General features: G+C 46.0%; 1 protein-coding gene across 1 annotated transcript in view; it reads left to right on the top strand.

Annotated features, from left to right (window-relative positions):
- The first annotated feature begins 3,769 nt into the window (after positions 1-3,769).
- SLC23A3 (solute carrier family 23 member 3) overlaps positions 3,770-15,625 on the top strand; it is a 30,904-nt gene continuing 19,048 nt past the window's right edge. Inside the window, exons 1-4 of the mRNA XM_083153737.1 lie at positions 3,770-3,868; positions 5,631-5,782; positions 11,210-11,304; positions 14,227-14,300. Of these exons, the coding sequence (XP_083009863.1) occupies positions 3,770-3,868; positions 5,631-5,782; positions 11,210-11,304; positions 14,227-14,300 (420 nt within the window). The remainder of the gene's footprint in view (positions 3,869-5,630; positions 5,783-11,209; positions 11,305-14,226; positions 14,301-15,625) is intronic.

The raw sequence follows: 15,625 nt of genomic DNA, 5'->3' as shown, positions 1-15,625 counted from the left end.
AGCGTGGCGAGGGGACGCGGATACCTTCACAGGTATCCGCGTCCCCTCGCGGGCTTCACAGGTGTCCGCGTCCGCTCGCCACGCTTCGGGCTCGCTGCGCTCGCCACACTTTCTATTCTCAACTCCACACCGACGTGGATAGTGGGGGTATGAAAAGGTCGGAGGACGCGTACCGCCGCCGCTCGCCATGCTTCGGGTTCACGTTTATAGTGGGGGGGGGGGTGGCGTGGGGGTGCATTTAACATTGTAAGCACCCATTAGGGTGCCTTCATCGCACAGGGGGCAAAAATCGCATCGCATCGCATGCCATCGGGTGCATGGCATGCGATGCGATTAACACATCGCGCAATGAAGATCGGGGGCGCCGCCAAAATACACAAGTATCGGAAAATGTGAACTGTTGGTAGCTCTCGAGGGCTAGTGTGTATGGGGCTTAATTCATGGTTCATACCTTTCTTCCTATCAGTAGAGACAAAGTGCTCTGTTCCTGGATTTCCCTCTTAATTTTTTACTCCTATGCATTAGTGTTAAACATTAGCATACCTCCCAGCATGAACCTCTTCAGGAGACACGGGGTTCACTCTTTCAAATTCCTTCTTCGATGGACAAAATCATGTGCACTGCAGGTGGGGCAGATGTTACTTGTGCAGAGAGAATTAGATTTGGGTGGGGTTTTACTTCAAAGTGATATCTATATTAAAGCCCATACACAAATAAAGAAGTCTGTATTTTCCCTGCACAGAAACAAAACAACTCACCCAAATCTAATTCTCTTTGCACCTTTTACATCTGCCCCCCTGCAGTGCACATGGTTTTGTCCATCTAAGAAGGAATTTGTCAGAAAGAGTGAACCAAAATAACCCCCACAATGCTCTGTTCCTGGACTTCCCTCTTATCTTTTAAATGCCATCACCTGTGTTCAAACACCTTTCTTATTTATTATTTTATTCCTCCAGCAATTGGTGAGGGACCCCAATTGCAAAGACACAATTATTAGACCAAATACAACCTGAGCCAGAATATCTGACATAAAAGTGGGTGAACACCTGGGATCCAATGATCAGCAAGCAGTATAATTCTGAATAAAGACAGAGGGGGAAATTTACTAACAGAAATACGCCTGGCGTATTTTGTAGGCAGTCATTTGCAAATATGACTGCCTACACGTATATTCGGCAGTTACTAAAATGAGCCTATTCATATTTGTGGCATGTTCATATTTTTATTTACAAATACGCCATTATAATTGACATCATTCAAATGGTCATTCCTAATTTACTAAGCGCCATACTGTATGCAATATATGGCTGCACGGATCAGTCAGATCTGTGCAGGCTTCAGTGTAAAAAAATGTTTTAAATGGCGTAAGCAGCCCCAGGCTTAAAAAGCTGGTAATGCTTTAAAAAAATCACAGGGCAAATGACAAAGGGGATCCCCGGATTTTTTAATACCAGCACCAGGCTCAAGGGCCAGGCCTGGTTCCCAAAATACGGGGAACAAAATGAGTAGAGGTCCCCCGTATTTTGAGAACCAGCACCGGGCCAAACCAACCAGCAGGGTAATGCCACAGCCGGGGGATGCTTATTATATAAGGTCCCGCGGCCAAAGCATTATACCCCCTGACCAATCAGTCCGGGCAGGGACCCGGGGGAGTGGGGACCCCCCCAATAATGGGGTCCCGCCCTCCAGGATTAATCCGGCCCTATTTACGAATCATATTTTCCGGAAAATGTACCTGTACATGAATTTGTACCCAGTATTGGTCGTATTTTAGGACCTTAGTAAATTTCCCCCAGAGACGGACTCATCCCATACAAAAAAACAAAGGTGTTAGATTTTAGAAAGGCTGATTTTGTAGGGATGGTAAAAATGTAAGCCATTCTTTAGCAGAGTAGAGGAACTTGGAACTAGTGCAGGAGAGGTGGAGAAAATATAAAAGTGCAGTACTAAAGGGCACAGAACTTTGGGCCTTATTCTGGTTGGTGCGGTCCGTTCCGAATTATTTCGGAGCTGACCGAACGCTGTGCGGACATTGTAAGAACAAACGCCCACAGGTCGTCCGCATTCGGTCGGACTCACTCTCTAAGAAGAGGGTGTGTTTTCGGACAACATCCAAACCGTACGTGTGCGGTGGGAACACAAAGATTCTGCACGGTCTTACAGCGTCCGAACGTGTATTTTCGCAAAACTCACTACTGTAATCGGAACTCATACATCTGCCACATGACACACTTATGCAATTAGGCAACCTCATAAAAAAAGGGATTATTTGTAATTGTAATCAATTAATACCTAATTGATACTTAAACACATTACTACCACTTTAGATTAACCCTTACATCATGTGAAGTGCTATTCATTCATTGTTGCCCCTTTACCTATGTTTTATGTATGCATATTATGTAATAATTGCACGTCAAATGCAATGTTCTACAATGTGCTAATTATTACTAACACATACTAAAGCTCACTTATCTACAGTTTTAAACACAGTATGTGTGTATTATTTTTTTTTGCCTAATGTTATTTGGACTACAATTATATTATTTCTGTCCATTGCTTGCAGTGTAATATGTGTGTCAAATAGCAAAGTGCAGTGGTGTTTGCAGCATATATTTGTGTATTTAGTAATGGGCCATTTAGGCAGCAATGATTCCAATGATGAGTGTAATTAATCACTAATGAGTAGAGGAGTGGATTGTATTGTGTTCAGCTGAGAGTGCTTCAGGTGCGGGCGTACTAATTGGGCGAACCGAATGCCTAGCACATGAACAAGTGGTCTCCGCAAAGTGAAACTTGCTCATGAAGACCGCATATTTCATGCCTGTTGGTTCGTTTGCAGTCGGTGTCGTGTCCGAATGCACGCCTACCAGAGTTAGTGCACTCCCTCGTGTACGCCCAGATTTACGCCCAGTTCTTCCCACTTTGAAACCACGCCCTTTTGTAGGGCCGAATGACGCCCATATTATGCCCATATTTCCCGAGTCGAGTCGGTGCACATTTGTGGACGGTATTAGAGAGAACGAGTACGTAGACCATGCGTGGCACATGAGACGTAGACGGCTAAAAAGCGCCCTCCGAAAGAATTCGGAACGGACCGCACCAACCAGAAAAAGGCCCTTTGTATCAAAAGTTTTATAAAAAAAAAACAAAGAAAAGGAAACCAGTGTGGTTTGCAAAAAAAGTAGCAAGTATTGTGTAAGCAAAAAAGATGACTTTTAGGAAATACAGTATAAGCAGATGCAAAATAATGAAGACAAAGATGTACTCTATCTTGTTAGACAGAAGAAGACTAAAGCGCCATACACACGAGGTGACGGGGGAGCTGGTGCTGAGCGACGTCATACGTAACCAGTATGGGCCAGATGTACTAAGCTTCAAAATGTGATAAAGTGGAGAGAGATAAAGCTGTGTTTGAAAAATGATAGGAGCTGGTTGAGTGGTAGTTTATTTCTTTCTACCTCTTTTTGAAGGTTAGTGCACCTGACCCTATATTCCTCCAAGGCCCCTGTATCTCCACCTACTTTATGTACTCCAGGGTTTAGTACATAGCCCTGAATTCCTGGGAAATCCATGTGAAATACACAAGAGAATGAGGTTATTGTGCAAGCAAGTGTAACACCAATGTTAATGACTGACTGGAGATGGGTATATGAGGAAAAGACAAAGGTTGCCAGTTCCTTCTTCTCATCTCTCTGTCTACAAGAAACAGTGGCCTTGGTCATTCTCTTCATGTGCAGCATAGAAAGCACTGCATCCGGGCACAAAGATGTCTATGATTTGCTGTGGAACCAAAGCTTCGCGGCAGTCCTCCTACAGACTACATCACACCCCTCCTTGGCTGCTTAGTTTCTTATTTGCACTACAAGTAAGTGAAGACCTGACCTGATATGCACTAATATCCAGGAATATCATTAAAGCGTTTCTATTCAGCTCAGAGGCAAGCTTGGCACATGGCTAGGGCAGCACTCTATGACGGGGAGCAGTAAATCAATGTATGTTATCCTTTTCATCTTATGTTATAATGAAATAAGGGATGGAGGCATGGTAGAGTTGTGATGTATTTATGCAGAGGCACCTAGAGCACCTTTAATACTTACTAGTTTTAATCCTTCCACCAGTATATTAAGGTCCATACACACTGGGCGATTTTGCCCAGCATGTATGCTGACCGATGATGGTGAAAATTGCTGGCCGTAGCAGAATAAAGGCCCATACACACTGGGGCCCTTATTCTGAATCGGACGGTACGGCCCGCGTGCGGCCGTACCGCCGATGTTTTTAGTCTGCACATGCGCAGAGGTCCCCATTCGCCGCAGACGTATTTCGTCCGCCGCAAAGGGGGCGTATAGGGGCGTGAGGGGCTTCATACCCTCATTTCCCTATGTATACGCCCCGCGTTTCATGGGCGTTCCCATGCAAACGCGGGGCGTATGCATGCTAATCAGGGCATGACGCCACTGATGGGGGCGGAAAGCTGACGTCGCCGGATGTCAGCTCTCAGCCCCCATACAAGCTATCACACGGACGATTGTCCGTGTGGTCTCAGCTTGCGGGAGCTGCTGTGGCGTGCGGCCCTGCCTTCGATGGTCGACGACCATCGAATGCAGGGGGCAGCTCCCACCATGGTGGAGGCGTACGCCCCACCATTTTTATGCGGATCGCCAGCCGTCCGTGTACGGACGGCCGTGGCGATCCGTCTCGTGGGCGGGGATTGGTTTGTGCGGCCGGAGCACCGTGTGCGGCTCCGGCCGCACCAACCAGAATAAGGGCCTGGGTGACTTTGAGATGAAAGCCGCTCAAAATAGCATGTTTCAGCTCAAAGCCACCCAGTTTATATGCCCCGGTGATGAGCGGTGAGCGCTGCTGTGCACTCCTGCACCATCGCCGGGAAAGCTGTTCATCTCCCGCACCATCGCCGGGAAAGCCGTTCATCTGCTGGTAATACCAGCAGATGATCAGCTTTGAGGACGTCTTTGCATATCGCTGCGCTATGCAAAGCCGTCATCTCCCTGCTGATGGCGCCGGGCAGGGGGAAAGCCACGGCTTTCCCCCCAGCGATGATAGCGATCATCGCTGTCCATACACGCTGGGCATAGTCGCCCAGTGTGTATGGACCTTAACTGACTTTTATTTGTTGGACCCTTATGTATGTATTTTGTTTATACACATTATGTTAATTTTTATATCCTTTATTTATTTTACTAACCTCTCATTTTAAGTATGTCCTGGATACATCATATACATTTCTAACCAAATTATGAACAGCAATAATATTGCATTACCATTATAAGCAAGCTTATGGGCTGTGCCATAAATTATCAAAAATCACAGACAGGGCTCAGGATGATATGCGAAATTCTACATTTATATATAGGGAAGATGAGCAAGATCTGATAACACACCATACCGCAGCAGATTGTGGTATGTCGTATTTCAGGCTTATTAAGGGGAGTATTTAGATCTGTACCATATCCTACATCTCCACAGAATACAGGTAAAGTCCAGCCTTTGTCCTAAATAACGGATCGTTTTTAAGAATTGGTTCTAAATTGGTTATTTCCAGATATCCAATGATAGTAGGACAGATATATATACAGTATATGTTTTCATGACATGTCTCCCTTCAGCATCTTCTGGTCCAGGCCTCTTTGATATGTACCTGTCACAGACTTCTCCTCCAGAGTCGCCCATTGGCACCACCAGATCAGAATCGTCTATTAGCTAGCAGTCTCTTTGCCTGTGGCATTGGTACCACCTTACAAAGCACTCTGGGAACAAGGTACTGGATTTTCGTTCAAAACCTTATTCAGAAGATAAGTAGACAAGCTGATATTTTGTATGTACTGTGTCATCACATGTTCCGCTATCGTATCTCGATGGCTGATAGAATGTCTAGGTTGATAGTCAGTTGGTTAAAACCATATGGGGAACGAAGTAAGCCATGTAAGTAGACATGGTACACTAATAGGGGACACGTGCTCAGATGTCGACATTGACACAAAAAAAATGAAAAACTCCTGCTGACCTTTATACATGTTGACCTTTTTCCAGTGTAGACCTTGTGCATTTTGGACTTTTGGTGTTAATGAGACATTGTCAACTTAATGAATCACACCCTTCTGCTAGATGGTTGTTTTTGTCCAATTCATCAATATTTTAGGTGTGCTTAGTAAGAAGGTCCTGCACTTATAATGCAAATAAAATAATAATAGCAGAATTCAAAATAATAATAAATATTATTATTATTATTGTATTTATATGGTGCTCTTTCTCCAATAGGACTCAAGGAGCTTAACAGATAGAATAAATGTAATACAGTACAGGAACAATGAAGTACAGAAAAGCTTTTCATAAACGATACTTACATAAATGTTTGAGTAAATAGGAAAGTCATGAGTTTGTGTTTGAAGGATTCTAGAGTGGGGGCCTCTCAAACTTTGCGGGGCAGTAAGTTTCACAGAGTCGGAGTTGCATGGCTTAAAGCTTGACCCAGATGAATTACGGGAGACTCTAGGGACTGCTGAAAGTCCTTCATCTACAGATTGCAGTACTCGGGTGGGACAGTATGGAAACAGAAGCTGCTTCAGATACCTTGGACCTTGGTAATCTGTGGTTTTGAAACTCAGAAAATGTATCTTTAAGATGATTCACGATCTTATAGGCAGCCAGTAAAGGGAGTAAAAAATAGGAGGCTAGAATGGGGCTGGTTGGTTAACAGCCTGGCAGCTGTGTTTGTACCAGCTGTAATCAGTGCAGTTCTTTTGCTGGGAGTCCAAGGTACAGATGGAGCGTCTGTCAGCGAGCCTGCAGGATCACCAGATGCCCTGAGCTGGCGCAGGCTGGCGGACAGGAGCTCCATCTGACCGGGACGCGTGAGCATCTCAAACACTTGCGCGTCCTTGTCAACAAGGCGGCAGCGGGAGCGGTTTCCCTCCGGGGAGCTGCGGGGTGGTGCAGGGGACCGGCGGAGGGCTCCGACAGAACCAGGTGGGTCTTGTGCATGCGCGTCCCCTTCCGTTGGCTGGCGCAAGTCGGCGGATGCCGATTCTATTGCCAGGAGCAGCTCCATCAAGAGCTGCTCCATGTGTAGAGAGCAATCAGTAGTCCAATCGAGATGATACCAATGCATGTGTGACTTTGGCAGATCTTCAGAGGGAATTAAGTGTTTGATTCTGGCGATGTTCTTTAGATGAAAGAATGAGGATTTGATTGTGGCTGATAGCTGATGTTTAAGTGTCAAGCCGCCATCCAGCTCAACGCCAAAATGTTTGTCAGATTGCTCATTGACTCCTGCTCAGTATTTGCCTACAAAGAGCTACAGTATGATTAGAAGTTACTTATTTCTAAGTGTACAATATCTGTATTGTGTGTGTGTGGTGGTCATTTTATTAGTAGTCTTTCCTGAACTGGCTTCTGTTTCGGAAATAAAGTCAGTGATTTGGGAGTGGTTCGGATATTATCTCAAGGCTCCAAGTTATGTATTGAAAACATTAATAACACAAATGCACAGGAAATGGAACAAAGGTTCAGTATAGTTGTTCTCCTTGGCATTTACAGCAGAAACATAAATGTAATAAAGTTCACTGCATTAGTTGAACAGACAACAAGGTGATTATTTATTATTATTATTATTTTACAAAAAAGAAAAAAAACAAGAAAAAAAAAAACAAGTGAAATTATGTCATCTATCTTTGATTATAAACTCGGATAATAAAACCAGACAAGGGGAAATTTACTAAGAATACAAATACAACTGAGTCGTATTCATATTCTTAACATGAAAGCTTACAACTGGTAATGGCTGTATTTTTTTCCAAAATACGATTCGTAAATAGGGCAGATTTATTAATCTGCCCTATTTACGAATTTGGATTTGGCGATGGCGTATGCATTCGTATTCATATTTAGCGGCCTTATATACAGCCGCTAAATACAAATACCATTCGGCAGCCTGCGTGGATCAGTCTGATCGGTGCAGGCTGCAGTGTAAAAAAAATGATAATAATAATTTGAAAAAACGGCGTGGGGTCCCCACCCACGGCCATAACCAGCCCCAGGCTCAAAGAACCGGTCCTGGTTTTAAAAAATCAGGGAACAAACCGAGTAGGGGGTCCCTGCATTTTTTAAAACCAGCCCCAGGCCCAAGGGCCAGTCCTGGTTGCCAAAATATGGGGGACAAAATGAGTAGGGGTCCCCCGTATTTTGTGACCCAGCACCAGCCCCAACCAGTCAGCAGGGTAATGCCACAGCCAGGGGGAGACTTTTTATACAAAACATTAACCCCCTAACTGGTCAGTCTGGGCAGGAGTCCTGGGGAAGTGGGGACCCCCCAATGAAGGGGTTCCCCCTCCAGAATTTACCTGCCCAGACTGAAGCCTGGGACTGTCCCCGGTGCCCCTGGGCATTGGGCTGATGTTGTTGTAAAAAATAGAAATAACTATTGTGTATTGCTATGCAACTATGAGCCCCAGCAATTCTGCACCGCATGTAGGGACATGGAGAACCAAAAGTCCCTACATGCGGGGCATTAAATGGCCCGCTGGGACTTGTAGTCCCACAACAGTACAAATAGTTAAATAAAAACACAGACACACCATTAAAGTACAACTTTATTACACACTGAGCCCATTCCTACAGATACTTACCTACCTTGACATGTAGGTAGGTATTGTCCATCCACTGGTCCTGAAGATAATCCATATGGGGTACCTGTGAATGGAAACCATACTAAGGGGGTTCCTCTGGCATATATCGCATCCTCTTCTTTCCAAGTAACCATCCATGGACTTGGCAAAATAAAAAAATGAATGACCCGACACCAATATGGACTCAGGAGAAGGCGCACTATGTGTGTTTACATCCTTCAGCTCCTCCTCCTGAATAGCGCTATTGGCTGCCTAGTGGCCTAGCGATCCATGATTGGCTGCCAGGTGCCGCTAGGTGGCCAATAGTTCTATTCGGGAGAAGGAGCCACAGGATGTAAACACACATCCCGCGACTTCTCCATGTCAGTTCATTCATTTTTTAAATTTGCCAAGTCCCTGGATGCCTACTTGGACTGCTGCATCAAAGGGAATGCTGTAGGAGGGCAGAGGATGATGAGAGAGAAGGTTATGGTGATATAGCGATGCAGTGTAGAGGCAGTGGGTGAAGGGGAGAGATAGTTATGAAAGGAAACCCTGTGAAGAACAGGGAGAGGCAGTGAGTGACAGGGGGATGGTGACAGGAGAAGAGGCCTTCTGTCTGTGGTCTATCTCTGCCTTTGCCTTTCTGCTTATTTCTGTGTACAATTGGGAAGCATATGAATGACTAGCGCTGTGGGTGCCAGTAGTCAGAATACTGACGCCAGCATCCCGAAAGAGGGAATCCCGACAGGGGTTGGGTAGGTAAACTAAGTATCGAAACCCTAACCCTCTCACACTAGTGCCTAACCTTAACCCTTGTTCCCTGCCATCTAGCCTAACCCCCTTTATTAAGTACTTAACGCTAACCCTCCATCCCTGCCGCTAAACTTAACCTTTTCATCCAGCCTAACCCTAGTGCCTAAATCCACTTGTGCTTCTTTACATGCTGCCTTACAAATACAGCTACCCCTTAATTATGCATTACTTACCTGCTCCTGTAGTATGGCACCAGCCATGGCCTCTTCATTGACCCTCCAGTGGTCTGGGTCTCTTAACATCCAGATAGAGGCACCACAGCTGCAACAATAACCCTAGCAGCTGCCAGCTTTCTTCCAAACCCCTGATGCTATTAGTATCCACACACACTGATGCTGGATTTCATGCTCTGGCACCGGGTCCTCTGTATTTTAGGTGGCATCTCCCTTTTGCTGGTGCTGGAACCTGTGTAAGGCTGGCCTTAGTGCCCAAGTGGCAAACACAGGGGGTTTCCAAATGTAACCCAAAATCTCCCACTCTGCAGTGCATTGAAGTACGGGAGTCTAGGGGAGTGGTAACAGCCCTGAAAATTGGTATTTTTATACACTGGATACTGTATGGAATACAAAATTAATATTTGACAGTACAGATGGTCTATACTAGTGATGGTCTATAGTATAGGCTGTTTTAAATAAGGTTAAATTGTCAGGAAATGTTTAAACATATCATAATAAATACACAAACATAATAGAACCAGTATTGCACTTTTTAAGCTCACAAACTCCCACTTCATGGTAAGGCTCCTGTCTCTTCCTCCTGGCAGCTACTCTCTGGTCCATTGGGATGTTTGAGGGCTCAGATCCACACATACAGTAAATGTGGTAGATGAAGCTGGTACACTGGGCATGTGCAGCAGCTCCGCTCTGTTCCTTACACTGCCTGATGTGGTGGCAGTTCTACTGATCATATTATATACCAGTGCTATTGCTGTCATAATTTAAGGCACTTGCCAACAGAAGGGGGTTTCCAGGCAACCATCAACCCCCCCTGCGTTTGCCTATGTGCCCCCCTTCAATCTGCCACTGTCTGTAACATTTAGACTAAAATTTATGGATGAAACATCAAATCAATCCCAATTCATTCTTGTGTGGCTTCTTGTTCTTTGCTGATAATCGGTATCCAGTTGATAGGTCTATAGAGTCCAGATGCCAAAAGATGCCAAAATGTTGACATGCAAAAAGTTCGACATTGACAAAAGGTTGAAATGCAAAAGGCAGACACAAAAAAAAGGTCAACATAAAAAAGGTCAATACCTGAAAAGGTTGACAGGAGCTTTTCATGTTTTTTCTTAATTTTTTTACTTTTCCATACTTCAAAATCCATGTGGACTCTGATTGGGTAAAGTGAGAGGATATGCACAACACTAATAGGGGGTCAACACTGCCGTTGGACTCTGGAGGGTAAGTATTTGAAAATGAGCAGTGGTGTGGGCCCCCTGGGACTTAGGGGCCCATGTGCACCATATATACTGTACCCATTATAGATGCGGCACTGGGAAGGGGACTGGGACTGAGTGGGAATTAAAGAGTGAAGAGTGGGTTCGGATGGAGATGTGGGGTGGGGAGGATTAGGATAGTTTTAGAATTGTTGTAATCTCCTCCTTCTATGCGCCAATGTGTGAATGCAGCCTAGAGATGGACCACCATATACAGGATTAGGACAGAGCAGGGTGTGCTGGTGCAGTTCAGATCAGCAGGTAATCACTGAGATGACCCAGGTCCCTTTACTAGTAATGAAATATTCATAGAATGTCGCCTGTTTTCTAGGTTGCCATTGGTGCAAGCTCCCACTTTTGAATTACTTGTTCCAACCCTAATCTTCAGCAGATACTCAGCTGTAAATAGAACTTCTTCAGGGAATGGTGAGTCTCATTGTTCCATCTAAAGACATGGGAAGCAATTACTAATAATTATGTGCAAATAGATACCATAACCAATTTTGATGGGTGTGGATTAGTTGGTCACCAGCAAGTTGTTAAGCAGTCATTAGGTTGACACCATTATGTCGACATGCATTAGGTAGACAGTCAAAAGGTCGACATGGGGGTTTTCACTGTTTTTTTTACACGGATGTCGACACTGTCTACCTGAGTGAAATAATTTGAGGAAAAATGGGCTCCTGATTCAGAGGTGCACCTAAATGCAGCAGCTGCTATTTCGTATTTATTGGACTTGCGGAAATATGCTAGTGACTCAGACACTGTCTTGGAAAAAGAGACGCCCACTGCAGGCATTTCACATCCACCAAATAAGTTAAAAAGCAGAAACTTTGGGAACATCAAGCACACAACAATCTCACCATCAAATCTGAACAACCCTAAGCTGTTTTAGAATGAGCATCTTACCCATACTTGCCTACTTTTGAAAACTAGTTTCAGGGAGATTATAGTTGGTAGTAGAATTGTGCACAGCGCCCCCATTGAGGGGGGTGTGTCATGCTCCACCCAAAGGGCGTGTCTAGTTCCATCTCTCCCTCATTTCACCTAGCCCACATTACACTGTTACATTTTTTGGGGAAAAGGGAATGAGAGATAAATACATTTACATTGAATCATCAGCACCATTTCCCAGCACTTTAGCAAGTATTGTATCTCTTACTAACTGCTTTGGGGCTCATCTACATTTGGATATAAATCATTTTTAAAGATTTCTCTCAGATGTAGCAGTACACACCCACGCTTTTAGGTGCCACGTTCACAATCTCTTTTCACAATCTCTCCATATATGGAACTAGACACGCCCTTTGGGTGGACCGTGACATGCCCCCTCAATGGGACGCATTGCAAAATTCTATTACCAACTATAATCTCCCTGAAACTAGTTTTCAAAAGTAGGTAAGTATGCTTAAGACTCCCTGAATCACTGATTTAGAGAACCGAGGGTCTACCAGACAGCTCTGCCCCTATTCCAGCACTCTGCTTCATCTGTACTGACCAGCAGCTACTTCCAATGTTACTGATAACCAACGCTAGTGTCTGTCAATCATGAAACATGTAGATAATCAGAAGAACAAGAGTACACCATCACATAAATGATGTTTTCTTATTCCTTGCTGTCTTCCCCGATAGCATTGAACAGGGGATCTCAGCAGAACAAGCCCGACTTCACAAGCAGTCGGGCTCTTTCTGCTGAGAATGGCCGGGAAGTAACAAGCTCTCGGCTGCAGCTTGCCTCTTCCTGGCCACAGCTCGTGGCCACGCCCCCTTCTCATCCCGCTGCAGACAGGACATTAAATCCCGCCTGTGGTTTCTCTGTCGAGCAGACCGAGAACAGTTCAGGGTCACGGACAGGGTAAACCTGTCAGATAGGCACAAGTTACATAATTTAATAGTTTAAAAATAAAATTCTCAATAAAAAAACCTTTTTATTGGTGGTGCAGGGAAAAAATGCTGATAATCTAGGGTGCCGTGGTTGTAATAAGTTTGGGAACCACTGCTGACTAAACATGAACTATCTACAGGGCACTGTCACTGAGGTAGATGTGATTGGGCAAGCACATCTGCCTCTGTGACAGCGGCGTGCTTTCATAAAGGCAGAAAGCACATCCCTGACTGTCACTGAGGCACTTCCAGTGGAGTATCTACTCCACTGGAAGTGGAGTCCAAGGCTGCTCAACTTCCTTTTGATGACTGCTCCTCACCGCCTGCTATCTACTCGCCGCTCCTTGTCACCGGCTCATGCGGCTCTGACTGTGTGGATTGCAGGCAGTGGGGGCTGACAGCAGGTTAGTTGGGTGGCTTACCTAGACCCGCCGATGGGTGCCAGACGCCGGCTAGGCACCCGCAGCAATTCTTATTGCACTAACCAAGCTTCACTAGTCCTGGCTGGGCTCCCATTCATTTTGTTATCACCCATCTGGCTCTGCCTCCTGCCCTTCAGGGAGAGAGCAGAGCAGCCTCATCATGTGGAGTGCTGAAGACTAAAAGTAGAAGGTGTGTGGTATATGGGGTAAGGTGAAAGGTATATTGTACAAAAGGGGCACAGTGGTGGAGGGGTTAGAGGTATATATTATATAAATAAGTGTGTGGGCGAGTGATAGGTATACAGTATTTGAGATGTTTTTTTTGGGGGGGGATAGGTATATAGGATACTAGGGGTGTGTAGGGGTGATATAAATGTAGTATATACTTATAGGAGGGGTCATATATATGGTGTGTGGGTGAAATATATGTAGTATTTAAGTATATGTAGTATTTAAGCTAAGTGTGTATGTTAGGGGTGATTGTTATTTATTATATAAGGGTCTGTAGCCCACAGAGGTGGCATTCTGGTTGCCCAGAAACCCTCTGACAGCCCAAGTATTTTTTTGTGAGCTGCTGATGTTCTGCCGCTGCTGCTGAGGGGTGGTAGGTTTCTAGTTTATAAGGGGTATATAATATGTAAGGGGTACTACTTGTGGTGTAGCTTGCGAGGATAGCATATCTGGGAGAACATGGGGCCTAATTATTATAGGTCACATATTAAGTGCAATCTGGTGGCGGCTTGGTGGATCCAGCGCTGATGGGGTCTGCGGAGAGTGCTTTGTCCAAGTTGCCTTCGCGCTGACAGGCAGGAGCTATTTTGCCTGTCTCTACTGCTTATGCAGGTGGCAGCTCCTACAGCTGCCTGTCAGCGCAGAAGCAACCAGGACCCAGCGTTCCCCACAGAGTACGGCGGTGCTGGCTCCACCAAGCCAGTGTCTCACTGACCAGTAACCTCACCGCACGTCACTGCTATACAATGCACTAATGTGTAAACTAAGGGAATTGTATATATATATGCTATCATTATACTATCCATCCTAGATTCCCAGGCATCAGTATATTGCACGGGTATGTCATGTGACAGACTGCAGAGTGACTTCCAGCCAATCAGAGAGGTCAGTAACATATGGAGAAACAGGAAAAAGCCAACATGAATACACTGGGCCGTATTCAATGCGGCCGGTGAGAGGGTTAAACAGTAGGGATCGCCGAAAACAAGCGATCCTCGCCGTTTAACCCACGCACCGGCTGCTCACCCTATTCTATGTTCCAGGGAATCCTTGCTGTCAGAGGAGGCTCACGGCTACAACTAAACTGGCTACAACTAAACCTGGGAGATAGGGATGTTAGTCTGGTGGGACTGGCAGTGCCAGGGAGACAGGTATGGTAGTCTGAAGGGACTGGCAGTGTCTTGGAGACAGGGATGGTAGTCTGGTGGGACTGGCAGTGTTTGGGACTCACAGTTGGTAGTCTGGTGGGACTGGCAGTGTCTGGGTGACAGGGATGGTAGTCTGGTGGGACTGGCAGTGTCTGGGACTCACAGTTGGTAGTCTGGTGGGACTGGCAGTGTCTGGGTGAGAGGGATGGTAGTCTGGTGGGACTGGCAGTGTCTGGGACTTACAGTTGGTAGTCTGGTGGGACTGGCAGTGTCTGGGAGACAGGAATGGTAGTCTGGTGGGACTAGCAGTGTCTGGGAGGCAGGGATGGTAGTCTGGTGGGACTGTCAGTGTCTGGGAGACAGGGATGGTAGTCTGGTTGGACTGGCAGTGTCAGGGAGACAGGGATGGTAGTCTGGTGAGACTGGCAGTGTCTGGGAGGCAGGGATGGTAGTCTGGTGGGACTGGCAGTGTCTGGGAGACAGGTATGGTAGTCTGGTCGGACTGGCAGTGTCTGGGAGACAGGGATGGTAGTCTGGTGAGACTGGCAGTGTCTGGGAGGCAGGGATGGTAGTCTGGTGGGACTGGCAGTGTCTGGGAGACAGGTATGGTAGTCTGGTCGGACTGGCAGTGTCTGGGAGACAGGGATGGTACTAGTCTGGTGGGACTGGCAGTGTCTGGGAGACAGGGATGGTAGTCTGGTGGGACTGGCAGTGTCTGGGAGACAGGGATGGTACTAGTCTGGTGGGACTGGCAGTGTCTGGGAGACAGGGATGGTAGTCTGGTGGGACTGGCAGTGTCTGGGAGTCACAGTTGGTAGTCTGGTGGGACTGGCAGTGTCAGGGAAACAGGGATGGTAGTCTGGTGGGACTGGCAGTGTCAGGGAAACAGGGATGGTAGTCTGGTGGGACTGGCAGTGTCAGGGAAATAGGGATGGTAGTCTTGTGGGACTGGCAGTGTCAGGGAGACAGGGATGGTAGTCTGGTGGGACTGGCAGTGTCAGGGAAATAGGGATGGTAGTCTTGTGGGACTGGCAGTGTCAGGGAGACAGGGATGGTAGTCTG

Source organism: Crinia signifera, chromosome 7 (assembly GCF_055691185.1).
Source record: "Crinia signifera chromosome 7, ASM5569118v1, whole genome shotgun sequence".
Classification (NCBI taxonomy): Eukaryota; Metazoa; Chordata; class Amphibia; order Anura; family Myobatrachidae; genus Crinia; species Crinia signifera.
Note: the sequence above shows the minus strand (reverse complement) of the source record. Positions and strands in the feature narration are given on the sequence as shown.